Source organism: Carassius auratus, unplaced genomic scaffold (assembly GCF_003368295.1).
Source record: "Carassius auratus strain Wakin unplaced genomic scaffold, ASM336829v1 scaf_tig00018464, whole genome shotgun sequence".
Lineage (NCBI taxonomy): Eukaryota > Metazoa > Chordata > Actinopteri > Cypriniformes > Cyprinidae > Carassius > Carassius auratus.
The window spans coordinates 123085-149229 of record NW_020524892.1 but is presented as its reverse complement, the minus strand read 5'-3'; the positions used below and the strand labels follow the sequence as shown (position 1 = coordinate 149229).

Sequence of the window (26145 nt, the reverse complement as noted above, 5' to 3'; positions counted from 1 at the left end):
CATGGGTTAGACAAACAAGCAGAAGAATGTTAAAAAAATAAATAAAATTCAAAATTGTGTGAGAGAGTTCTAAAGCTCTCCAGACGTTGATCTCTGAGGTCCAGGGTGATCCCAGTCAGAGTGTGTTTTAGATGAGTGAGGCCACTTTCTTTCAGAACGCAAGCGCAGGAGGAGCAGCGGTAGACGGAGGAGTGCCAGACAGAGTAGATCAGAGAAAGAGAGGCTACTGCAGCGTATCAGCACTCCTGTGTACAGAAAGGAAACAGACCAGACAGGGGACATTCATGGTAACTTTAGCCCAGGGTTTAGGATGTATACAAACATTCATCTATGCCATTAACATAGTCTTTTTACTAAATGTAGAAAGTTAGTTATTTTTTTTATTATATTTCATTTATGGAATAATGTGAATAACCACAGAAAATAACAAAAACACATTAACAAAAAAAATAGTTTAATTGAATTGAATCACCTTTACTAAACATGCATATGATTTTTGTCTTAAAACAGAAATGAATGAAGATTAACTGATGCCATCAGTGCATTTTACTCTTTACCATGTGCTCTGATTGATTGATTAAATTTTTTTTAATATATATTTTTTTAACATGGAACATTGCTTTTTATATTCCTCTATCAATACTTTGTTCGTGAAACCTTGCACAATTTAACACATGAGATTTATATTACAATTTCATTTTTTTCTATCAGATTTTCGAGCAGATTTTTTGAGAAAAGGGATGAAACCTATCTGAGGATAAGAAGTAACAGTGTGTGATTTACAGCTGCTCATCTCTGCTTATGCGTTTCAGAGAATGCCAAACTTCCCAAAAGCTCAACTCCCGCCCTTCCTAAACAGTCAGCGCGCTGGCAGGTCTCCAAGGAGCTCTACCAAACAGAAAGCAACTACGTTGATATCCTGGCCACGGTCCTGCAGGTTTGTGTTCTGTGTGTGTGTGTGTGTGTGTGTGTGTCTTACGTGTTCTCTTTCTCCTTCTGGCCTTATCAAACTGAACCAGTGCCTCTGACCAGTAGGGGGGAAAATGAATTAGATTTGGACACCAGTGCCATGGACATTTGAGCTTTGCTTTGTACCCCTACATTTGGAGCTCATGCGAACGCACACGCATACTTCTGTGTCTGCTTGCATAGTAAATGCCACATCATATGCCCGCAATCAGAGCCCAGCAAATTTCACTGAACAGTCAGATCATCAGGCAATACTGAATAGCCTGACCTTTCCATTGTGGTCCACTGGATCTTCATTAAGTTTATGGAGTAGCTGTCAAATAGAGGTCTGTACGAGACTGACTTTCCCAGTTTCCACTCCTGCAGAACTGTACTTTGTTTGCATTTTGAATGTTCTCAACAGTTTAGATTATTAAACTTAAAAAAAAAATTAAATAAATAAATAGTGGCAAGACTAATGTGTTCTAGATGGTCACATAACCAGTGTGTGGGAGCCAGAATTCTAACTGGTTGGTAGGGGATCAAATACTTTTTAATCACTGAAATGCAAATAAATTTCTGGATGGTATTCTGTCTTTATACGTTAAAATAAACCTACAATAAAAATGACAGACCCTTAATTTCTTCGGCAGAGGACCCACTGTGTGTGTGTGTATGTATGTATATATATATATATATATATATATATATATATATATATATATATATATATATATATACATACACACACACAAAATTCAAATAAACATTGTTACAGTTTCATAAGGGATAATTAGAATCATATTAGAATAATTTTAAGGCTGCATCATACTAAATATTGGACAAATGTCTGCTTTGATTGGATAAATTAAACTTTTTTCATCCCAGGAATAAATGGCATTTTTAAGTGTATATATAAATTTAAATAGATCATATAAAAAAATCACAATATTACGGTTTTGATTATTTTTGATCAAATAAATGCAGTCTTGGTGAACATAAGAGACCTCTTTCAAAAACATAAAAAAAATCGTACCAGTCCCAGCTTTTGTGGGTAGTTTCTAAAGGTGATATAATGCTTAAAAACTACCATTCCATAAAAATACTAAAAACTACCATTCCACTCTACTATCAAACTGTCTGCTTTGGCTGATATCTCTTGGAAGTAGCATCCTCCCATGCCTACAAATCAGAGGTTTAATTCTGCGCCGCAACAAATCTAATCAGGTCCTTTAGTGATCCCGCAGGAATGCAGACCTCTGCTGTCGAGTCCTGCACCACTGGACAGAGTCTCTGGCTCCATTCTTGCTTAGTGATCTAATTTCCTTTGTTCATCACCCCCCAGCTCTTCAAATACCCCCTGGATAAAGAGGGGCAGGTGGGCGGCCCCATTCTAGCTCAGGAAGAGATCAAGACCATCTTCGGCAGTATTCCAGACATCTACGAAGTGCACATGAGAATAAAGGTAGGCAATAATCTTTCCGAAACGCTGAGTAAAGGCAGCGTTGGCTGATGAATGTGCTTCGACAGGCGGATCTCGAGGAGTTGGTGATGAACTGGTCTGAAGAGAGAAGCGTAGGAGACATTATCCTGAAATATGTGAGTGTGATGACGCTTTGAACTCGACCTCCTCCGGCGTGAAGCTCGCAGCGCCGTCAGAGACTGAGCGGCAGCTTTTGTGATCGCTCTTTATTTTTTCAAATTCTCTTTCAGTCTAGAGAGCTGGTGAAGGCCTACCCGCCGTTTGTCAACTTCTTTGAGATGAGCAAAGAGACTATAGTCAGATGCGAGAGACAGAAGCCGAGGTTTCATGCGTTCCTCAAGGTACCATCTTCTCCTTTTAGTGTGCATAAAGGCTTCAGTTTTATATAGACACTGATATATTGGCCAGAAATAGCCAAATTAATGGAAGCTTGACCTTTTTTTTTGAGCTAACCGTAAACGAAAAAGTCTCTGCTCTGTATTTGAGTGGGTTTGTATGGGCATTTTTTTGTGAATGCCGTTTATTCACATCTTTTTTTTTCATTTTGTTAACCAGATTAATCAGTCTAAACCTGAGTGTGGCCGTCAGACTCTTGTTGAGCTTTTGATTCGTCCTGTGCAGAGACTGCCGAGTGTTGCCCTCCTGTTGAATGGTAATTCACATAAAACAGCTTGGAGCTGTTTCTAATTCAGTAAATCTGTCTGAATCCAGATGATTTCAGTAGTTGAAAAGAGATACTTTGGAGTTTGTTCGATTCGGTTTTAAAAATGAATGTTTTCCCATTACGTTAAAAAAAGGTTTGTTATGCTTCACCTCTGTATGCTGATGAAAGAACCCGATTACAGTGAATTTTGTTCTTTATAGATATAAAGAAACACACATCAGATGACAACCCTGATAAAGTGACCCTGGAAAAGGCCATCGAGTCTCTCAAAGAAGTGATGACGTAAGTTTTCCTTAAAATAAAAGATTCGGCCGAAAATGTATTTTCCGCTTTAGCTGAAATAGTGCTAAAACTGACGTTAATACAAAGATTTCTTTAAGTTCCGCTCTCTTTTAATTCTCACAGCCACATAAATGAAGATAAAAGGAAGACCGAGGGACAGAAGCAGATTTTTGATGTTGTTTATGAGGTGGACGGCTGCCCTGTGAGTAATTAGTCTTCACTTCTCTAGAAATGTCTTGCATTTACACACATCTCAGTCGAGTTCAAAGAAATCCTTCACCCAGTTCTGTCATTTACTTGCCTTTACACAAGCAGTGCAATCTTCCAAGTCTTTGAGCCAACAAATTGCAATAAAAGACGTTAGGTTCTGAAAGTCGTCACAGCTCTCAAATAACCTCACATCATTTCTACGCCTCAACCAAAAGATCTGAAGTGACTATATTATGACCAATGGAATTTTTCGTGCCCTTTTTAAATAGTATGATGTAAGCATGCTTCAACATTCACCAAGCAAATCTCCCTCGCCAGTCCAGCCCGACCATGAAAACGGGTCATTCACAAATCATCATAGTCAGAACCATAACGCATCACGGTCCATTTTCACCCTGATACCCATTTATTATTCAAAATTTTGAAACCAATCATAGGAGAGAGATCAAAGTCTGTTTAAAGGTATATTTCAAATTTGAAAGCTACAGTAGCAGAAACAGACGGGTTTTAAATAGTCATATAAAACTAACTTGACGGTTTTTGCTGCTAGAAACCTTGTCTAAATGCTACAAATGTGGCTTTTTCACAGTAAATGGTAAAGTGTGACACTGTATCGTTGGCTGCAGTTCCTCTTTTCTCTGCAATGAGAGATGCAGACGTGCTGTCTGAAACTTTCTCTCAATACTAAATGGATCCGAGTGAGTCAGCTCATGTTGTCTCCTGTCAGAGAACAGCTGCGTCTAGAGACGGGGCTGCCAAACCAATAAGAGCATGCAGTTGGGAGTGCTTTTCCTGGATCAGTTTGGCTTTTGTAGCTCATGGGAACTGAAGCTGCATGGACACAACGGAGTCTGATCCAGGAACAGCACTCTGAGGAACCTGCAGGCTCAGGGACAGGAAATGCAATGTGTTTATCGGCCGTAGTGTTTGGTAGAACAAACTTCTGCACACCAGTCACTTATAATTAATTCATTTGCTGAAAAGCTTGCAAATGTTTTGCAGGATGGAAACTTATTTATTTATTTATTTTTGTATGTTTGTGTGCGCCTGCAGGCCAATCTGTTGTCGTCACACCGGAGTCTGGTTCACAGGGTGGAAACCATTGCTCTGGGAGACAAACCCTGCGATCGGGGAGAACATGTCACACTCTTTCTGTTCAACGACTGTTTGGAGGTAAAGCTCAGTCTTTCTTGGTCACAGCACCATAACCCTCCACCAGAGATGTATAAAGTACTAGAGAACCATACTTGAGTAAAAGTACAAGTGCTCTATCAAAAAAGTGACTTGAGTAGAAGTAGAAGTGCTCTTTAAGCACCACACTTAAGTAGAAGTACTAAAGTATTCAACATTTTTTGTACTTAAGTATTGCAAGTAGTCTATTTTAAAATTTACTACTCAAGTACTGAAAGTAAAAGTAGAAGTATTGTGTTATGTAGCTATTAAAGAAAGTAGTCAAAAGTTTGAACATATATTGTTTTTACTATTTCAAATGATTAACCTAAAGGACAATCACAATTCCTTTGACTGTAACTTCTTGTAAACAAAAAAACGGTGACTAGGGTTAGTTATCCCAATTTGCAAAATGATGTCATTAATAACTTACCCTCATGTTGTTTCAAACCCTTAAAGGGAGGGTGAAATGCTCGTTTTCACTCAATATCCTGTTAATCTTGAGTATCTATAGAGTAGTACTGCATCCTTCATAACTCCAAAAATTCTTTAGTTTTATTATATTCATAAGAGAAAGATAGTCTGTACCGATTTTTTCCGGAAAAACACGAGCGTCTGTAGGCGTGACGTGTGGGCGGAGCTAAAGAATCACGAGCGCCAGTAGGCTTTTGCGCTGATAGCATTTGGAAGCTTGAGGACAAAACCAACCAAAAACAAACCATGGCTAACAGTCAGATTCAGCGTATATTTATGATCCAGAGGCTGAAATTTAACAAGAGCAGCAGCAACAACAGCGGCTCTATGTGGTATGTACTGAAACTGTATATATATTTGCTTAGCGGATTTGGAAAATGATTAAGTTCCACTTTGTCGTTTTTTTTTTTTAAGCTGTACATGTGGAAAGTGCAGTTTGATGACAACATCGCATGTTGTTTACTTGATGTGCTTACGCGCCGATAGCTAAGTTAACAACACAGAGATATTTGAAGCAGTTTTACTCACCGCCTGCGGTTCCAACACACGATTGTGACCCTTTTTCGTTGGGACTGCATTATCCTTAAGAAATAAACGATGTGGAAATCCGTCGTCAAACTGGGCCTTGTTTGTTTTGCATCTTCGAAATGCAGGGGAACAAACACAAACACTTGCACAACTCCGTTGATGCTCTGTAAAAATAAACTCCATCCACTGGTCCCTTAATGCTGTTTCTCTTTTGGTAATCTGTGCAGGGTTGTCTTGCCCTGGCAACCAAAAACACACTCCTTTTGTGAGATTTCGCGACGCTCTTGCTTTGATCAGTGAAGTCTGTTGTGCTCTCAGTGCTGTGCTATACGGGAGCGCGCGCTCTTCTTCTTCTCTAAGAGCGCGCGCTCTTCCGGCAGACGCGCCCTCAGGACCCATATACGGAAATTCCGCTCCATCTAACGTCACACAGAGCCATACTCGAAAAAAACTTTACGAAACTTGTGACAACCCGGAAGTAGTATTTTTGGAACAGAAATACTCCTTCAATCATACAACTTAATTTTTTAAACTTTGTCCATATTTAGCATGGGAATCCAACTCTTTAACTGTAAAAAACTCAGTATGCATGAAATAGCATTTCACCCCCCCCTTTAAGACATCAGAGGGTCATTTAGAATTTTTTGAAGCATCGAAAATACATTTTGCTCCAAAAATAGCAAAAACTACGACTTTATTCAGCATTGTCTTCTTTTCCGTGTCTGTTGTAAGACAGTTAAAAACAAAGCAGTTTGTGATATCGGGTTCGCGAACGAATCATTCGATTTAACCGGATCTTTTTGAAACAGTCCACCAAATCGAACTGAATCGTTTTAAACAGTTCGCGTCTCCAATACGCATTAATCCACAGATGAATTAAGCTGTTAACTTGTTTAATGTGTCTGACACTCCCTCTGAGTTAAAACAAACCAATATCCCGGAGTAATTCATTGACTCAAACAGTACACTGACTGAACTGATGTGAAGAGAGAACTGAAGATGAACAACGAGCCGACCCAGATAATGACTCGTTCGTGAGTCAAGAACAGTTTCTGTCAAACGCGTCCGATTCGTGAACCGAGGAGCTGATGATACTGCGCATGTGTGATTTAGCGTGAAGCAAACAGACACACAGAGCGTCTGGAACCGAACTGATTCTTTTGGTGATTGATTCTGAACTGATTCTGTGTTAATGTTATGAGCCCATGTGCAGTCAACGCCAATGACGCCATTGCATCGAGCGCAAAAGAATCGGTGAACTGTTTTCTTCAACTGGTTTATTGAATCGAACTGTCAGAAAGAACTAACGTTACTGGTCATCCGAAAACCGATGCAACCGGTTCTTGACTCGTGAACGAGTCATTATCTGGCTCGGCTAGGTGTCCATTTCTCTCTTCACAGCAGTTCAGTCAGCACGCGCAGTCTCGCTTGATTCGCTCAATGATGTGCCAGCTTTCATCAAACCTGCCATCTACAGTTCTGGCAGTGGTTTGTAATGGAATGATTCGTAACATTATTATAATTGTAACGAGTAACGATGCAGCACATAAAAAAAATATCGGAGTAAAAGTATTAAACTCAGCTAAAATATGTACCGAAGTAAAAGTGGAAGTAGGAGAAAAAAATAATACTCTAGTAAAGTACAGATACCGCCTTTTAGTACTTAAGTACAGTAGTGAAGTAGTTCTACTTCGTTAATATACATCTCTGCCCTCCACCCATCACTTCTTCATAATGCAAATGCTCCATCAGGTTCCCCAAAGCAGTGCCGCTATATGAAAGACATTAATCTTGATTTCTGGTCTTGTTTATGGTGTTAGATTAATGAAAGCGTTATGAGGTATTATGAGCCTTATGAGCTAGCTAGAGTTTCTCCATATTGTTATTATTACACCCACATTGCATTTGAATAAATGATTAAATTGATTTCATTTAAGTGAATGTCAAGTATCAGATTGACTGCACTTTGGAGCTATGCACAGTTGGTTTTTTGGAGCTATTAATTGACATTTAGCATTTATTTTTGTTTATGTATCTGGATCTTTCCAGTCATTTCAGTTTACATTTTAATAAAAAAAATTAATTAATTGACAGCTATTTGAATACACCCCACCAGTGATAATCATGTTTTCCTTCATTAAAATACTTTTTGGCTATTTAAAATGATCTAGGTTATGTTACGTTTTTTGTTTTAGTCCTGCACCTTTTTAATATTTTGCCTATTCTTCCAACGTAAAGTATTTTCTATAAAAAAAATAAATAAAACCCAAACACCATGTAAGACTGACAGAGCACACTGTTTAATGTGTTTGAGATGTGCGGTTTTCCTTAATGTGTAACTTGCATTTTACAGGTATTTTCTCCATGTGTAAATGTTAAAAAAGCCATGGAAATATTTCCATTTTGCTGTCAGAAGTGCATGAGTTCTTGCTTTAGTGTTTCTCAGCTAAACTACACAGACTTCATTTAGAACGAGAGCGCCAAAAAGACAGCTCAATGAAATGGGAGCGCAGTAACTCTGACTACTATATATATATACTATATAAATATTCTTTCTGAAATATTTGTAGTCGGACAATAAATGTGACATAAGTAGAATTTTAACCCTACAAGTAAGTGTATTTGTATGATATGTAATGGGGTAATCAAAATGGCGTTTTTTAGTCAATTAGTCTGTGCTTTTTATTACTTTAATTTTTAGTTTAGTAACTTTTAACTTCTGCTTTGCAATATAAAAACAAAAAATATATATATTTTCAGTGTTACAAAGTAATTTGATTTTGCACATAATATACTGTATGCCTACATGCTTGCATTCACTTTGTTTACTCCAAATACAAAATACCAAGATATATAGTGTAGTAGGGCTGAACGATATGGACAAAATTTCATATCTCGATTTTCATGCCAGATATCGATACGATATGACTACGTGTTCTTTTGCTAAGCACGACCTGCACAACATGTCACTCTGGTTTACATCGTCTTTTCTGAATCCAAAACACTTCCAAATTATGGAAGATGATTTATGTTTTGGCACCAAGTCAGATTCTGCACTGCCACCGGGCGCATTATCTCACACACTTATTTCTTTCTTTCTAATTTATCCGCTGTCTCTGTACAGTGTGCATAGACGTTGGAACAGGGGGGGCTGGGGGGACGGCCAAAGACAGGCGCGCTCAGAGCTAGTGCGGTCACTTTTGTGAAAAAAATCGTTTTCGATTTTTATGACATAAGTGTTCATTGAATCAATTGTAAAATCGATTTTCCATGTCAAAAAAAAAAAAAAGTTTCCTTTTTCAACGTCAAATAACAGACGAACGTAAAGAGAGCGCTGGAAATGCACAAGTCAGCAATATTTCTTATTCATTGTCATGAGTGCAACATTCTCGAAGAAATACATATGCAGAGGGGACGGCTGCCATAACAAAAGAAAAACATCACTGCAGGCTTCAACCAGGCTGCATTTATGATTTAGGCAATTCAAAAATCTCCAAGATTATTTTTAACAAGGATTCAATCCATTTAAAAAAAACTGTTAAAAAAATGAAACTTTAAATGGACTTGAGAATGTGTGTTTTTTATTGAACGTAACCGACACTAGGCAGGCATATTGTAATGCTCAAAAAGGTGCAAAATAAGGCCATTAAAAATTTATTGGACAGGAAAACAAGTCAACATTTTCGGGGTCCAGAGCAGAGCATTTTTTATTCACTGTATGTCGAGAATATGCGCTCCGACCGCACTGATGTCCCAGGGACACTCAGCTGCGCAAGGTGGGGGTATTACTGCCAATTTCCACCACAAAAGCCGGTTGCTCTCAGCTTGCAATTGTCCTTTTCATAACTCGTCTACTGCGCCGCGAGACCTCCAGACGTGCGTAAACGTGTCTTTACATTGACTAACATTGAAATCATTCGCGCCAGACGAAGAGGTCGCTTTCGACGTCATTGGGTCTTACAGGAGCTTAAAATTGCTGGTATTTTCTGTCTAGCTCTCGGAAGGCATTCTGCACTTTCGGATTTCCTTTTCTTTTTCTGCTTGTTTGTGAGTTTTGTTACATCTATTTTTTTTTTATTGTTTAATTATTTTAAATTAATAGTGTACATATTTGGTTAAAATTGATTCCCTATTTTCATTTTGGAAAACTTTTTTTGGTTTGTCCGATCGATTGTGCAATCGATTTTCGAACTAAAAGTGACAGCCCTACTCAGAGCTGTCATATATCACAACTTTTCAGTGTTTTCAACCACATACTGTTTATTTTAGTTTTCAAACAAATAAATTCACATAAGTACTAAAAAACAATACATTTAGAGTTTGTTAAATACACACTGATGTCTATGGAAGAGGTAATAATAATCCTTTCCATTATAATTCGCAATGACGCGTCACCATGGAAATGCCGCCCCCCTCTCACAATATAGTTCCCACTGGTAGTGTGGGCGCACTGGCTTTAGCGGTGCATTCAAGGGGACTCGTAAAACTGATGTTTGTTGTGACTGCCAGAGTTGTATGCAGGGCGAGCGCGGAGAGGGGAAATCTATATCGTCTATATCGTTGCTTTTTTCGATATAAATATCTTGAAAGTTCACATCTAGATATAGATACGATAACGATATATAGTTCAGCCCTATACAGTATGATATATATATATCATAAAAAACAGTAAATTGTTTACCCCCACTCCACCCCACCAAACCACCACCCGCCTGCCACGCTCACCACACTGATGGTACTCAGAACTAATTTCCGATGTTGGCAGGTCTGCACCAAGTATAACCCCAAAAAAATTAATGATTAAATTATTAATATTTGTAAAATACTTTATAATGTTTGCGAGTATGCAACATGTCAGGAAAATGTTATGACTTTGGAAAATCTATGAACATTTTTTAATATTTCCTGTCTGAGAAACTAGCTAATGTATTTAAATTAGATTTCAAAGTTTTGGTGTGTTTTATTTATTTTTTTACCCTTTGTCATAGACCTGAGTGGACATCTCTTTTTTTTAAATTTTGCTTTTGTCGTCTTCTCCAAATTTTCGGCAACCTCAACAATTGTTTGTTCAGTTAATAGGCAAGTGGTACCGTTGAAGGAAAAAGAAGTGAATAATTTATGGGTGTGCAATCTGTGCTTGCTGACTCAACTCTCTGGCCTGTTCCCCAATTAGAGAGGGGATGCGTTTAAGCACTTTGGAGGTTGCTAGAATGTGCCGGCACGTGGCTGTGGTCGTCTTTGCCCAATGCTGGTTCTGGCCTGGTAATGAGAAAAGGGAGAAGAGAAGACTCCGAGTGATCAATTATTCATTTTAGGAAATCCTCTGCATGCATATGTCACCCCAATATGCATTACATATTTTGGCTCCACTAAAGCACCTGAAGGTCTCCCCTCTGCTCCACCAGAGTACAGGAGAGAACATTTTACGTTCCTGCATTATGAAGAAAGCTACATGTATTAAGTGTTTAATGTGTGTGTGCTTTTTCCTTCTTCGGCTTCATATACAGATCGCAAGGAAGAGACACAAGGTGATAACCACGTTCCGGAGTCCGCTGGGTCAGACACGGCCGCCCGCCCATCTCAAACACATAGCCTTGATGCCTCTGTCCCAGATCAGAAGAGTCCTTGACATCCAAGACACAGAAGGTGAGTGGACCACATGGCTCACTGCATCCCACCAAGTGCACTCGTGCATATTTTAGTTTTGTGTTCTGAATTAGTACCCTGGAGAGGGAGGTGAAGTCTGTTTATGTATAAAGTGTGTCACTTCACTGTAGAGCTGGCCAGGATATGCAGTAAGTAAGTTCTAACACTATTTTAAAGGTAAAAGACTGTAAAAATGCCATTGTAAAAACCTGTTAATTGGTTAAAGAGGTCATATGACGACGCTTAAAATAACATTTTGTATTTTTTGTGAACTGCAATGTGCTTACATGGTGTAAGGTTATAAAAACACATTATTTTCCACATACAGTATACTATTGTTGCTCCTCTCTGCCCTGCCTTTCTGAAATTATTTAAGAAGATCATCGTTCTGAAAAGTGCGGTGAGCTCTGATTGGCCAGCTATCCAATGTGTTGTGATTGGCTGAATACCTCAAGCGTGTGACGGAAATGTTATGCTCCTTACCATATTTGGGAGCGGCAACAATAATTTAATGAAATATTGTAACATTTACAATATTTATAATTGAAACATAAGAAGTCATTTTATTATTTACAGTGGGGGAACAAAAATTTAATTGGCATTACCAGAATTCCTTTGAAAAAGCATTGGATGGTTTTTCATTGAAATAACCCAATTTCTTTTTTTAGTCCGTTTTGTGCATTTGTTACATCTGTTGTTAAAATTAATATTTATTACATGATTTTAGCATTGTGTGTTATAATTATGGTGTTGTGAATTGTTATGCATGACACTTGTGCACCCTGTGCACTAATAATATTATCATAGCTCTGATTCTTCATGTGGTTTTCTCATTTCCATCTGCGTTTTGGTAGCTGTCAGTAATTATAAAGGCACAAAACGGATTATTTCAGTAGGTTTTTATTTCAAAATTATATCTGTTAATGAAAAATACAGCTTTTTACTGTAAATTGAAGAGCTACTTTTTTATTTATTTATTTTTATTTAATTTTCAAGCCTTTTCAGTCTAGTTTAGGAATTGTATTTTTGTTTAAACAGCTTAAAAATGACAAGTCTTAAAAATCGCATTACATTTTTACACGTCATGTTGCAATCTATAATTATAAACTGCAATATTTACCTTTATGTAGTTTTATTAAAGCATACGAAATGAATTTTGAATGAAAATGGAAACATATCATTGAACAAGACTTTTGATTTGACTCTTTGAAATCGATTCACAGAAATGAATGAAACTTACAGGTCCAGCAGGGTTTTTGTTATTGTCTTGAGCTGATATGCTATTAAATCGTCTGGCTTTCCACTTTCACGCCAAATAAGATAATGAAAGAATCACAAAACCAATCTGATTCCTTAGTCTTCTAAATTCAATGGCCACGTAAAAGCCCATAATATCTTAGCTAGCAATATTCACAGAATGATTTTATATTGTCCGCAGAATCATTGTGCATATTTAATATAGCACTCAGACCTGCTTTACTGGATTTTGATGAGCTAAAGACACAGGAAGGCAATAATTTTTCAAGCTATAATAGCACATTATTGATGAAGATCACATTCTGAAGCCTGGAAATTTATCTCTGATTCAGATCTGTGCAGCTCCTTGCACTGGAACCCATTTCATGTTTCAAATCAACTAATTTCCCTGTAGTGCACTTAAATATGATCAAATGTGGATGGAACGAACTCCTGCCCTACATTGTTTCCTATTGAATATTGTTTCCCTTGGAAACACGACACATTCAAGACAACCCGTGAATGTTGAACCAATCAACATCTGTATAAGTAAATATTAATACAGTTTTACTTCATATAGGATTGGTGGATGGTATTACATAACATTTTAAACTTTTTTTTTTTTTTCAAAAAAGTTTAAGCATAAATAGGCATTTTTATGTTTGTTTTATATTCTTTACGTAGACATTTCATTTAATTTATTACCGTTTCTGCACAAACCAAATGTAAGTGTTAATGTATAGCCAGCTGGTCATTATCAGAAAATAATCCATGAGAGGACGATAACAAAACATGGATTTGAAACGGTAAGGTCATGTAGAGCATAATTTTATGAGTGGCCAGTTGACTGTATATTACAAACTCCACCAGTTTATTTTTATTTTTTGCCTTTGGACTTAGATTTAGGCCTTAGTTTCAGGTCACATCCCTGACCTCACACCTCACATGTTTATCTCTCTCTCTTTCAGAGTGTCAGAACGCTTTTGCCCTGGTGGTACGTCCTCCTACAGAACAGGAGAACCTGTTGTTCAGTTTCCAGCTGATGGCCGAAGACACGCTCAAATCTGCCTGGCTCAAAACTCTCTGTCGTCAAGTGGCCAACACGATTTGCCGAGCTGATGCGGTGAGCGGACACACACACACACACACACACACACACACACACATAAAAACATAGCCACTTCCTCCTCAGATCATCCCCCTCAGGTCTGGAACAGAACTCAATTATTTATTTCATTAGCTCTGCTTTCTTTTTATTGTGGCTATAAATTAAGAGGTTCGTGTGGGCCTTTTGGTGTTTGCTAATCCTATTAGATGCTCCTGTGTGGTTAAACTGGGAGGCAGATTAATGTAATTAAGAGTGGAATTGTACTTGAACTTTACACTTAAGAGGTAGACATCTTTATCTTCATGCTGCAGAACCGCAGTTCCCGCCCAGGCCTTCTGAAACAGCACATGTAATTGGTGCTGGCAGACAGATGCATGTATTTCCCTTTATAATCAAACATCCAGACCAAACCCTGTGGCTAAATGCATTTCGGCCTGACCTGCGGTTTATCCAGCGGCCATAAGGTGGCAACCTACCCACACGTCACCGGCGTGAAATGTAGCTGCACTCGCTCTCTGCTCCTGTGAATATCAAGAAGCCCCAGCTGTTTGGAAGCCTGAACAGTGACGCTTCTCTGTGCATTTTGACAGGCCAGAAGTATCGCTGTGTATTTATTTAATTTCCCCTTGTTTTAAACAGGAAGATCTCATTCAGAGCGCCGATCCTGACTCCGTCCAAGTGAACACAAAGGACATGGACAGCACGCTCAGCCGAGCGTCCAGGGCCTTCAAAAAAACATCAAAGAAGGTAGAGAGAGGAACTTGAAAGTATTGATTTGGTCTTGATGTCAACGTTCAGGACACTTTTTTGAAAATGACATCATAAAGTAGAAAACGCAGGCAAATTCTGTACATTTGTGTTTTAGGTCACAAGAGCATTTTCTTTCACTAAAACCCCCAAGCGTGTTCTCCAGAGGGCCTTTTTAGCCAATGGGACCCCAGATGACAAGAGTCCTGGCCCAGATGGCGATCACATGGGCCGAATGTCCAGCAGCTCCACACTGGCTGTGAGTCTACACACACATTTTCACCACACAATGATACGGGATGTGTCTGTGTGCTCCTTCAGGGTGCAGTACACTCTTTGAATAAACTGAAGAAGTCTGAGTTTGACAGCTTTACAAGTGACATGAGGGTGAGGTTTTAATTTCTCTTTTTTTGGTGTGTGTATTTCTGCTGGCGTGGAGCAGAGTGGCCATTTTCAATCAACTTTTTATAGAAGTGTTACATGAGCAAGAGTGCTGTTCTGAATAGCAGCATGGCTGTGATTGGACACCATCTTTTTATATTTAATGTTTTTAGTAAAATACAGTATTGCTATTTTGGTCTTATATATATATATATATATAGCGCTGTTTGATTTTAATTTAATTTATTATGTATACAATTAAATATGAATAAAAAATAAGTAATGTGGAAAATTTAGAAAACATGAACTGGTACATAATAACAAATGGTATTGAAATGTGACTGGTATTGATAACTGAAAGAAATGGTGTAATACCATTCAAAAGTTTGGGATAAGTAACATTTACTTTTTGATTTTAACCAAGGCTGCATTTAATTGATTTAAAAATACAGTAAAAACAGTAAGAGTATGAACATTTAGGTCCAAAGGGAGTGCATTGTTTCCACTGAAAACCTTTTTTTTTTTGTGGAAAATGTAACTTTTGGTGTTAGCCACAAAATATTAAACTACAATGATCCATCTTTTATACCCCCACCCGCCCCATAGAACGATGACTGTATTCATTGAATTGTAAAGAATAATTTTGTCTCACAAATTGTTTAAATATGTACTTCTGTCATTCACTCACATCACACTTGGTCTAAACCGGCATTTGCATGAATTCCGATCTCTCATACAGTCAAAATGCACATTTAATCTTATTTTCTACCTTTTGGAGTATTACTTGCAAAATCAGCTGGCTTGCATTTCCCTCTCAGAGGACTCGCAGTTTGCCTTGGTCCTAAACTCATGCTTTTCTTTCCTGCAGCATCAGGGGTCTTGTGCTCTGTGCTCTGTTTAAAAAAGGATATTTTACCTTTCTCTTTAAGGTGATTCATGCACTTCTAAATATTTGAAAAATCCTGAGATCACGCTCAAATTTGTCACTTCCTCTTTCAATTTTAAAGTGAATGATTCTGAGGGCGTGGGAGGTAGAGGCGGTGCAAGATGAGGTTAATGCGCTCTCTCTTTTTCTCTTCCCTCCGTGTGAGTGTAGATGTCTCGTTCTGCCTCTACGTTCAGTCTGACGGGCTCTATTAAAAGCGCAGTGGTTCAGCGGTCGAACTCTCTGGACCATGCCCCGCGGCCCAGGGTCCCGGTGTGTGTCCGCACTCCGTGCAGTCCAGAGAGGGCTGATGAACCCGCGGCTCCCAAAACCCAGCTCAGACCATCCATCCTGTCCCTCCCAGCGGCCCAGCCCGTAGCTCTGTGCCGAGAGCTGCTGGCGCCCCCCGAGCCGCAGCGCAGGTTCCCTGGGTCCCCGCGGCAGGAGACCCTCCTGTAGGACTCTTAAATGTGAGCACAGCAGTTCTGTCTCTTGACTAACTGTGACTTACTAACTCACATCTGGGGATGGTGTTGACACTAATTCACTACCGCACGGATGGGCTATGGTGGCACTCATTTATAGATAATCTGAGGACTGGTTCGAAAGGGAGAATTCACTTAAAAATGAAAAGAAAGTCATTTACTCACCCTCTAAGAATGACTTTAAGGAAGTTGAAAAAGTGTACTATTAATACACTATTTTTCCCAATGTGAATGGGGATCCATCAAGTGACAAATAAAGCTCCATAATAGTAACTGAAATGAAATTGACCATCTATCCTCACCCAATATATACACCGCTATAATCTCATTGAAATTTTGCATATTCGCACTTTCTACGCTGTGACTGAATGTGCTTTATTTTACAATTGTTTGTGTAAAATTATACATTTTATTATTATTATTATGAATAAGTTTTTAGTTTACATTTTGATCTGTGTGGTTTTCTTTTTAATAGTTTCGATTTAGCTATTTTTTATTTTAATTTTAAGTATTTTAACTTATATTAACATACCATTAACTATGACCTTTGAAGCGATAAACTCTTAATTTGCTGCATATTAATAATTAAGGTAGTTGTTTAGATATTGGGTGGGATTAAGGATGTAGAATATGGTCATACTAATAAGCAAGTAGTTAATAATGAGAATTGATAACTGAAATTTTTTTTACTTTTCATTAAAGAATTAAATTTCAGCTTTGTTTAAATGAATTAAATCAATTTCTAATAGTTTTAGTTAACATCAACTCTGGCATTCGGACAGCAGAGGAAAAAATGTAAAGATGGCTTAACTTTTTGTCTGTTTCTTGCTCAGAACTATTATATTACTTCATTTTAACTGTAGCATAAGTAATTATGAAACCGTCCAGTTCAAATGAAGTATTTTTTATCATACTACTTTCCATTCAAAATTTGTCTTTTTTCGATCTATATAAAAAAAAAAAAGATAATTCATGCTTTACAGGTGTAAAAAAAAAAAAAAAAAAAAAAAAAGGCCAATGTCATCCTACTTATTCTGATAAAAAACAGATTTCCATTGCATAAAAACTATATTTTTCAATTTGCTTTAACAAAAAAATGTGACATAATATGACTGACACAATTATTCTTATTTTTGGTGAAGCATCCCTTTAACACTGACATCAGATCATTTATGTTGGGTGAAATATGAGATCTGTGATGCTTTTTCTATAGTTCTCAGTATAATGATGGCTCTTATATAAAGACAAAATTGTTACTGTGACGTATGATGTGAATTTATTTTTCTTTTCTTCATAAATCTCATATTTTTACTGTGGTACTGGCATGATCTATGGGCGTGACAGCCGTAAATTGGCTCCTATTTCTAATTTGATCCCATTAACTATCATCTGTATTATGGAGCCTGTGTTTCGTCTTGTTTTAATGTTTCGTTTAGCACACTCGAGGCAATTCATCATACTGCTTTTTTCCTCCTCATTGCAATTGGCCGCCTTTTATTGATCTCGAGGCCTCCAATGGCAGTGCAAGGCCACCTTAACTCTTATTAAGCAATGCTAAGTAATAGGATTATTGGTGTGCATGTTTGAAAGCAGCCTGGTGCTTGTTACATCTGTGAGTAAAGGTAAAACAAAAGAAATTGGTTTTGTAAACAACCTTTTCACCCTCACATCTTTGTTTAAAAGGGAAGAATACAGTATTATTCTCTGCATGGAGGTTAACACTCCTTCGGGTAACGCTTTCGGTTCTGAATGGTGAACGCTTAACAAGGGTCAACCGTGTGCATTGTTACCACAGCGAGCTTGTAAAGTCAATATCATTAACATGGATTTCTCTCCTCGCCTCTACTCGCCCCTTTTGAATAAACTATCACAAAAACCTGTGAAACCTCAGGGTTCTGCGAGAACGCTTGCATTGAAATAAAGGCCCAACACTGGCTTTTGGTCAAAAGACAGAAAATCTCAACGCTGTTTATTGATTAGTTCCTACCCCTAAACCCATGAAGATGAGCTGTAGTTATGTAGACACTAAATATATTCTCTTTAACAAATTTACTGATAAAATGTTGGTTGGAAAAAGATTTTGATAATGAAGACTAGATGTAAATGGCACATCATAGTAAACTGTGGTTGGAAATGTAAAAAAAGTAATGGATATTAATGTGCTTACAATGTAGAATGTTTATGCAAATTATATTAAAAAAAATGTACATCTAAAAATATATAAAATTAATTATTCCGAAAGGTTGACAGGTTATATATGCATGTATAATCACTGGTTAATGTATTCATAGGTTAATTTTTTTTTTTTGAAAAATTTGCCCCATGTTTTTGTGAGAACTGTTTATTGCCAACATATTGCAAAACATTGCATAGCAATATAAATGACACTAACTTTAGTTTTATTACATATTTTGTAATTTATTCACTTTAAAGTATGTTTTGCTCTAGAAGATAATTAAAAAATAAAGTAACATAAATTCCATGTGATTGGTAGAAATGTTCAGTTCATGTGCAAATTCAATAAATTCAGTTCATCTTGTTCAACTCTTGGTTGCTTTTACAAAACCTTGTTGCGCTCAAATAATCAGAATTTAGGGTTGGATTGATCAGTTTTTATAATTTTAGTTTTACTGTTATTAGTTGTTTTTTAATTCATGTTACATAATGTGACATTGTTTTTAATTTCTTATAAGCATTTAAAATTGCATCCAAGCTTTAAAAAATTGATTACATTTTTTATTTTATTTTTGCTGGAATAAAGAATATAGGCATTAGCATTTGGGTATTTAATGTAACAACTATTTTAATTATATCATGGTATAATTATGTTATAAAATCACTCACCATGATTAATAAAATAAAATAAAATTAAGCTCACACCGCCAACTTCTAGACTGCAGTATGAATAGTTTGTAAAAAATATTATTCCTAAGTGCATTACAGCTTTAACCAACACTTCGTCTCTGCATTGAATCTTTAACAAGGTCTTCTGGGTATGAAAATGCACCAAAGGTTAACACATCCACAATTTACAATTCAGCACTCTTGAGTCTTAAACTAATTACAGACTGGAATAGAAATAACCTGGAATAACCCTAAAACTCTCTTTTCATCGCTATATTACAATTTCTTTTTCCAGGCTGTTCATTCGCCATCCATGATCAACCTGTCCTCTGCCTTTGAGAGGAAATATCATACCTTCAGCCGGTCCACAACTCACCTGTACTGAACTTTGCATCCAGTGTTGCAATTAATTTCCACACTACGGTACCACGTCCGGCTGACGCCTACAGCCCAATCCCCCCATCTGGGTTTAATTTACAGGTCCAGAACCCACCAAATGAAGGATGGCTTGTGTTGATGTCGATGTCCAATTTAATTAACATAAAAGAGACATTTCTGACTGACATGTTCTGATGTTTATTAGATGGGTAGAGTTTTCACACAGTTATTAACCACTGAAAGTATTTCTTAATGTTTTACAAGGTAGGCCCTAATCTAAACTAATCTAGTTTTCAGCTTTTATAAAGCTATACACATCTAGCTGTTGCATTTAAATGGAAATGCAAAAAGCTGCCACAGTAAGGTCTGGTTTAAACAAGCGGCCTTATGTTTTTGCATACTTTTAGAAGTGATTTTTATTGTTGATTTAGGGTATTGGTTTCTACAAGTCTAAAGAGAGTTATTGCGGTAAGCCTGCCATATTTATTCTCCAGAATCACTTCTATATGTAAATCTTTCCTTCTGTCTATATTTATGTGTAAATATTGTATTTTTCCTCTTTGTGATGATTGTCTACTAATAATAGTTCGTCTCTGTTGCTTGTACCGTTTTGTAGTCACTGCACTTATGTCACAAATGTATTCATGTTTCACGATTGTCTGTAAAAGGGATTCGTATAATGTCTTTGCCTACTGCAGATTTGTTTGGAGTGGGTGGTTTTAATGTTATTGGTTTGACAACTTTTAAAGGTGACTTCATTTATTCTTGATCAATAAAGGAAGCATAAAGCCTTCGTGTTCTCGTCTGCTTGAAAACAGCTATTTGTATGAGGAATCTGTCTGAAATGGATCTCAGGTGAGAATGTAACACTGCAAAACATTTTTTCCTATCTTGTACAAGAAACTAAAGCCCAAACTATACATTCCACTAAGTCTCAAGGACTATTTTTTTAATCGGCACATTTCGTTACATGTGACACCCAAGCTCATTTTCACCATTTTTTTCTGAGCATGTACGAGCAAGTCCACTAGGTAGTGCACATTATGAAAGCGTTCATCCACAATCGCTGTCAATTGAGTACTTTGAAAGACATGAGCAAGACTAAGCAGAACACCGTAAATAAAGTATCTGGGCCTTAAAGGGATAGTTCAACTAAAAACTAACATTTTCTCATTTACTCACCCTCATGTCATTCCAAACCTGTTTCTTATGTTGAACATAAGAGAAGATATTTTGAAGATTGCTGGTGATCAAACAGTTGATTGCCCCCCATTGACTTCCATTGTGTTTCTTTCCCTACTATGGAGGTCAACTGATTGGTTTTTCAAAATGTATTATTTTGTTCAACATAAGAAAGATACTTATACAGGTTTGGAATGACATGAGGGTGAGTAAATGATGACAAAATGTTAATTTTTGGGTGAACGATTCCTTGAAGACCAAAGCCAAAGACAGTTGTTCTTGTCCCATTTAATGTTGCTCTGTGAAGTTTCAAAGGCAAAATCCATTTATTTCGTTGGGAGTTTTGTGTGAGTTCCCTCTGAAAATGTGGCTGATGTTAAAGTTGGTCTTGTGAATTCGGCATGCTGACCTGCTTGGTTTGCAGGTGACATCTTTGTGAGTAGTACTTAATTCATTAGTTCTCTCATTATACATTAATTCATCTCATTTACTCTCTCTCATGTCAATCCAAACCCACAGAATAATTGTTCCATGCTTTTCTACCAGAAAACAGTGGAGAGTTGGATTGCTGTCAACAGAAATGATCGTTCAATGTATTTGGATCTGATCCCAGATTGTTTGAGAGCCATTGTGGGTGATGTGAGTCACATGTGAACGTCTCTTTGGTCTTTAAACGTGTCATTGACGGAAGCTTCTCAAGCATATCTGTGATGCAGCCGAACAGCTGTTTGACATAAGGAGCCAATGGCATCACTTGCAGATTTACTTCCGAATTGGACTTCTGAAGAAACTCATGAAGACCAATATGGGTCTTTGAGCCTAAAAGCATCAAATAGACTAATCATTATGCATAGACATTTTTTTTCAACCCATCAAACGATAGATTTGGAGGCTTAAAGGGGTCATATGATGCAATTTACATTGGTCCTTTCTCTATGGAGTGTTACAAGCTCTTGGTGCATAAAGAAGATATGTAGAGCTGCAAAGACTAACGTCTCAAATTCAAAGAAAATGCGAAGAAAGAAGGCACAACTTATTCTCGCTGTTGCCACCGGCGCCATGTTGTGAGGATGCTGTGTGTTTCGTTGTAAAAGCAAAGCTACTTTGTTTGGCCTTCTAAAAGAGGACACAACTAAAAATGAGTGGTTAAGTTGTATTTACAGAACAGTTCAACCCAAATATTCAGATGTGTGCAGCACATTTTGCGGAGGACAAGGACGGTTTCCTGTGAGAGTAGCCTACAATGCCGGTGTCTGTTTCTATAAAGTGGGGCAATTCCAACTTTGCAAGGACAGTCTGGAACTACTAACACACAGTCTGTAAGTACGTTTTCTTATTTAAAGGAATTGCCACTGATGATTCAAATGCAAGTTTTAAACAGTGTAGAGTAAATATTAGAGCTTGTTGTTTGTTGTTTCTCCAATCACAAATGCAGATATGGTTTTCTGTTTACGCAGTGTGATGCACAATGCGTAAAAAGACAGTACAAGTCATTACAATAATTATGTCCCCATTACGTCCCCATGCCTTGTTTGTAATGGGTTTTATTGGTTTTGTCTCATCGGGCATCACAGTGTTAAGGGGCATAACTTTTCTGTCACACACTTGAGGCATTCGGCCAATCACAATGCACTGTATAGCTGGCCAATCAGCATACACCTCGCTTTTCAGAACGATGCGCTTTGTAAAAATCAATGCGCATCTATATGCAATAATGTTATTTTTAGCAACATCAAATGATCCCTTTAAGCAGCTTTGTACAGTCTTAAGCCAATCCTTTGTGCCACTTTAAGAGTGCTCATTATTGCACCAGGAGGCCTTACTACTTTTTTTTTTTTTTTCTTCAAAGCAGAATATGTTTTTTTATTGTATTAATGCAGCTGCGCTCAGGCACTACAGCCAGCTTTTTTTTTTTTCTTTAACTAAAGGCTAGATGCTGAATAGTATCCTGGATACTGAACTAACATTGAAGCCCTGAGGCAAATAAAGGCCAGGAATATCTAAAAAGGAAAACAGTGGTCTTGATTTTCTTGTTATAGTTGCCTCTCCTCTACTTCAAAGCCAATGAATGCCTCATTTATCGTTGAATAGGCAAGTACAGGCCCTTTGTTCTCTGTTCCGTCCTACTCGGGGAGCATTTCATAGACAAGACCAGGTCACTGCCCTGAGCTTGGCTCTCTCCTTTAAAGAGCATTTAATACAGCAAAGATGACCTGACCTGAGTTGCAAACAAAAATGTGAAATAACGTTAGTTTTGTATTTTGTTTCTGTCCAGATTTGTTCTGGATTATTAGCTCGTTCTGTTTTACCAGTACCAAGGTGCCAAGACAAATTTTTTCTCAAATATCCAAGCTAAGACAGGATGACTTTAGGATACAAGCTAACAAGGCCAACAGGGTCTACACAGGGTTTACATCATTCTAGTGTGGAGCAAAGGCTCGTGAGCTCCACTCGAATATGGCAAAAGCAAATGTGTCTGATACAAACTCCGATGTCAGAATTTCATCATTTCACACTTAAAGCTAACCAGAGAACCGAAAAATGCTAACAGTTGTTCTTGAATAACTGCTACTGGGAACGTGTAACCTAAGGCTCTGTATTTTGGTGGGCAAATCAGGCAACACTTGACCACACTAGAAGCTAGTTACAAATGCATCCAAGAAAATGTTTAATCTCTGAGGCCACAGATCATTTTGCACTGGCCAAACATAACAAAGGACAAAGGGAATCTTCTGGGAGGGTGTTTAGGACATCAAACAAGTTTGTTAGTATCCCAAGTTAGTTCTTTATGTTTCTCTCCTTTACATGCTGTGTGGAATCAATAAAGAAGAAAAGCACAGCTAAATGATGCATTAGTGCACAGATGCTTGTGAACGCCGAGTACAAATAGCTATAAGAAGCTGTTGGTTTGTTTGTAGTAGGACAGAGGTTTGTGTAAGTAACCTCTCATTAGAATGCTGCGAGTTTTCCTCTACAAAAAGACTAATGATTTATTGATGATGTATCCCAATGAGCTCCAGGCTTTCAGTTGCAGATCTCATCACAGGTGAGTCTCTAGTGATAATGGGAAAAGAATGAAGGGCAATATAGAGACTTCTCTCTTAAAGTCATCTGTTTGAATTTCCATTCTTTTGGGGCTCAGTTGGTGCAGGACTTTACGAAAATCTAGTCGCATGCATTTTGGTTTCATATGAGCAAGTTGACGGCATCTGCAACCATAGTTATGTGCATGATTTTGCTAAACTAACACAATACCACAAGATGAAGCCTTTGTCCAACACACACACACACACACACACACACACACACACACACACACAAATTATCATAGTTTCAATACCAAAAAAAACATAAAACATGTAAAAACACAAACCAAGAAATTCCCCCATTTCTTTGGGAATCATAATCTTGGTGGTTTTTACAGGCTGTGCAATGTTGTGGCATGTTGGAAAGCTCATTGATTTTTACTGTAAGCAACCCTTACAAGATGGACAAATCAACGTGTCTGGGTCAGTAAAATATGCAATCGAATCTGCCATCACATATCTATTGTTTGGACTACATGATTTTGCACTAAAAAGAAGGCTATTATTAATAATCTTACATTTAAAAAGTAACATTTCATGTTATTTTCCATTTAAATATTAAACTGGTAAATCTAAATGACCAATAAAAAATGTATGGAATATGGATTTGACTAATGGTGAAGTTACAGTATCTAATAAGCAACTGGAACCGTGCTAACTAGCCAAATTTGGACACGTCGGGTTGGGCCAAGGTGCCAACATCTATCTTCCTTTTGCTGATTAGCGCCCCCATTCCTCACGCGCATTCACTGTTTTACCACTAGTCCTTTCTTTGCTTTAACTGTCTGTGCAGGAATTCCGTTGAAGTGTTCCTTATGTTCAAAGGACTCGGATTATTCCCAAATGAGCGCGCACCGCGTTAACTCTCACAAGGCAGCGATAATGACTGTAGCCCAAAATGGCTTTCCTCTGAAATTCAGTCGGCACTTGATGTTTCAGAGAATGAGTTTGTTCGGTATCCGGGAGACAAAATCAGAGCGTGCCTCATAAATGCGTCCAATTAAATATATTTTCGTAATCTTCCTCCTCGTCTAACGAGCATTAAAAACGTAACCTTGAAAATTCAGTCAGCATCATAAAGATGTAACATGTTGCCTCTGGAGAGTGACTATTAAATAAATCCTTTTGATATCCGGAGTACAGACAGCTACTACCCAGCTATAGCAGCTCGCTGTGTGTCATGTGCGATATAGCTACACATGCAAAACCTTTGTACCGCCATTTCTATCCACTATTTCGGCATAGAGCATTGATAATTCAATGGTGCTGGCGCAGTCTGAGACAATTTAAATAACTGCCACCCTGCGCCTTCTTTCAGATTACCCAGAGACGCCTGTTTATGTCTTCTGAATCTCCTGTGGGTGTCTTCAAAGATGCTACTTTGAGACTCGATGTAGAAACTCCAGCAGAGGATTCAAACTCGCTCCTTTTGTTTGGGGAAATAATTAGAAAGTCTAATTTCCGTCATGTTCTGCAGGCGGGCATTTCTGAGTGTAAAATTGCACAAGATCAATAGTTTGTGCAAAGGAGAGGCGTAATAAGCTGTAATTGTTCATCTATTCAGTGCTACAAATATCTCATCCCATTTACAAAGCACAGTTGCTGAAGTGTACCAGCTAAAGGTCACAGGAGGAAACAATTTTTTACTTTTTTTTTGATGGTTTGCACAGAGGGATAAACGCTGCAGGTATCATGAAAATCTTATTAGATGCATTTCACGCTTTAATATATAACCATAAATATTGCCATATTTCATGTTTTAAATGTTTGAGTTTAATTTTCTTGGAGTAATATAACCGTTAGTTTCTTGTTTTTCAAGTTTGCGTGGCATTTTTTGTTTTTTATAGACTTAAACGACTTTATGATTTTGCAATGAAAAGGTAATATTAGTCAAAACTGTAATAAACCTCGTCCAGTGTCTGTAATTTACAACAACTGAGCAGTAAAACTGAAGTATTACCCTTTTTCAGCCGATTTACTGGGAAACCCCTTACATAATTCAGCACTGCCTGCTTTGATCATAACCCTGCTGTATTGGGTATGAATGTAACAAAAATTCTTGTCTCCAAATCACATTCATTCACTCAAGTTCATGTGGAAGTCTGGTTTCTGATAATAAACTGCTCTTTTATCATGATATATATTGGTCGAGGGTCAATTTTTCTCAGTCATCATCAAGTCAAAAGAGATATTTTTCCCCCAAAGTTCTCTGATCTTAGGCTATACGACTATTGTAGAAAATGGATCATTAAAAGTTAAGAATACCAAAAACCTTTGAGGAATAGACAAGCAGAATTGCATTTAAATGGCTTTCTTCCTTGAACACGAAATATGTTCTTGCAGAATGTCAAAGCTGCTGTACAATGAG

General features: G+C 37.6%; 1 protein-coding gene across 8 annotated transcripts in view; it reads left to right on the top strand.

Moving 5' to 3' along the window:
- LOC113076052 (protein ECT2-like) overlaps window positions 1–20302 on the top strand; it is a 30579-nt gene extending 10277 nt beyond the window's left edge. For 3 of the 8 annotated variants that reach the window (XM_026248704.1, XM_026248705.1, XM_026248703.1), the window contains 15 exons: window positions 156–287; window positions 813–937; window positions 2294–2413; window positions 2479–2547; window positions 2662–2772; window positions 2987–3083; window positions 3296–3377; window positions 3501–3579; window positions 4641–4760; window positions 11267–11405; window positions 13610–13764; window positions 14389–14496; window positions 14615–14755; window positions 15974–16272; window positions 19427–20302. In XM_026248704.1, coding sequence (XP_026104489.1) covers window positions 156–287; window positions 813–937; window positions 2294–2413; window positions 2479–2547; window positions 2662–2772; window positions 2987–3083; window positions 3296–3377; window positions 3501–3579; window positions 4641–4760; window positions 11267–11405; window positions 13610–13764; window positions 14389–14496; window positions 14615–14755; window positions 15974–16261 — 1766 coding nt within the window. In that variant the 3' untranslated portion in view covers window positions 16262–16272; window positions 19427–20302. The remainder of the gene's footprint in view (window positions 1–155; window positions 288–812; window positions 938–2293; window positions 2414–2478; window positions 2548–2661; window positions 2773–2986; window positions 3084–3295; window positions 3378–3500; window positions 3580–4640; window positions 4761–11266; window positions 11406–13609; window positions 13765–14388; window positions 14497–14614; window positions 14756–15973; window positions 16273–19426) is intronic. The other 5 variants (XM_026248708.1, XM_026248706.1, XM_026248709.1 and 2 more) reach the window with 3 other exon arrangements.
- The last annotated feature ends 5843 nt before the right edge of the window (window positions 20303–26145 follow it).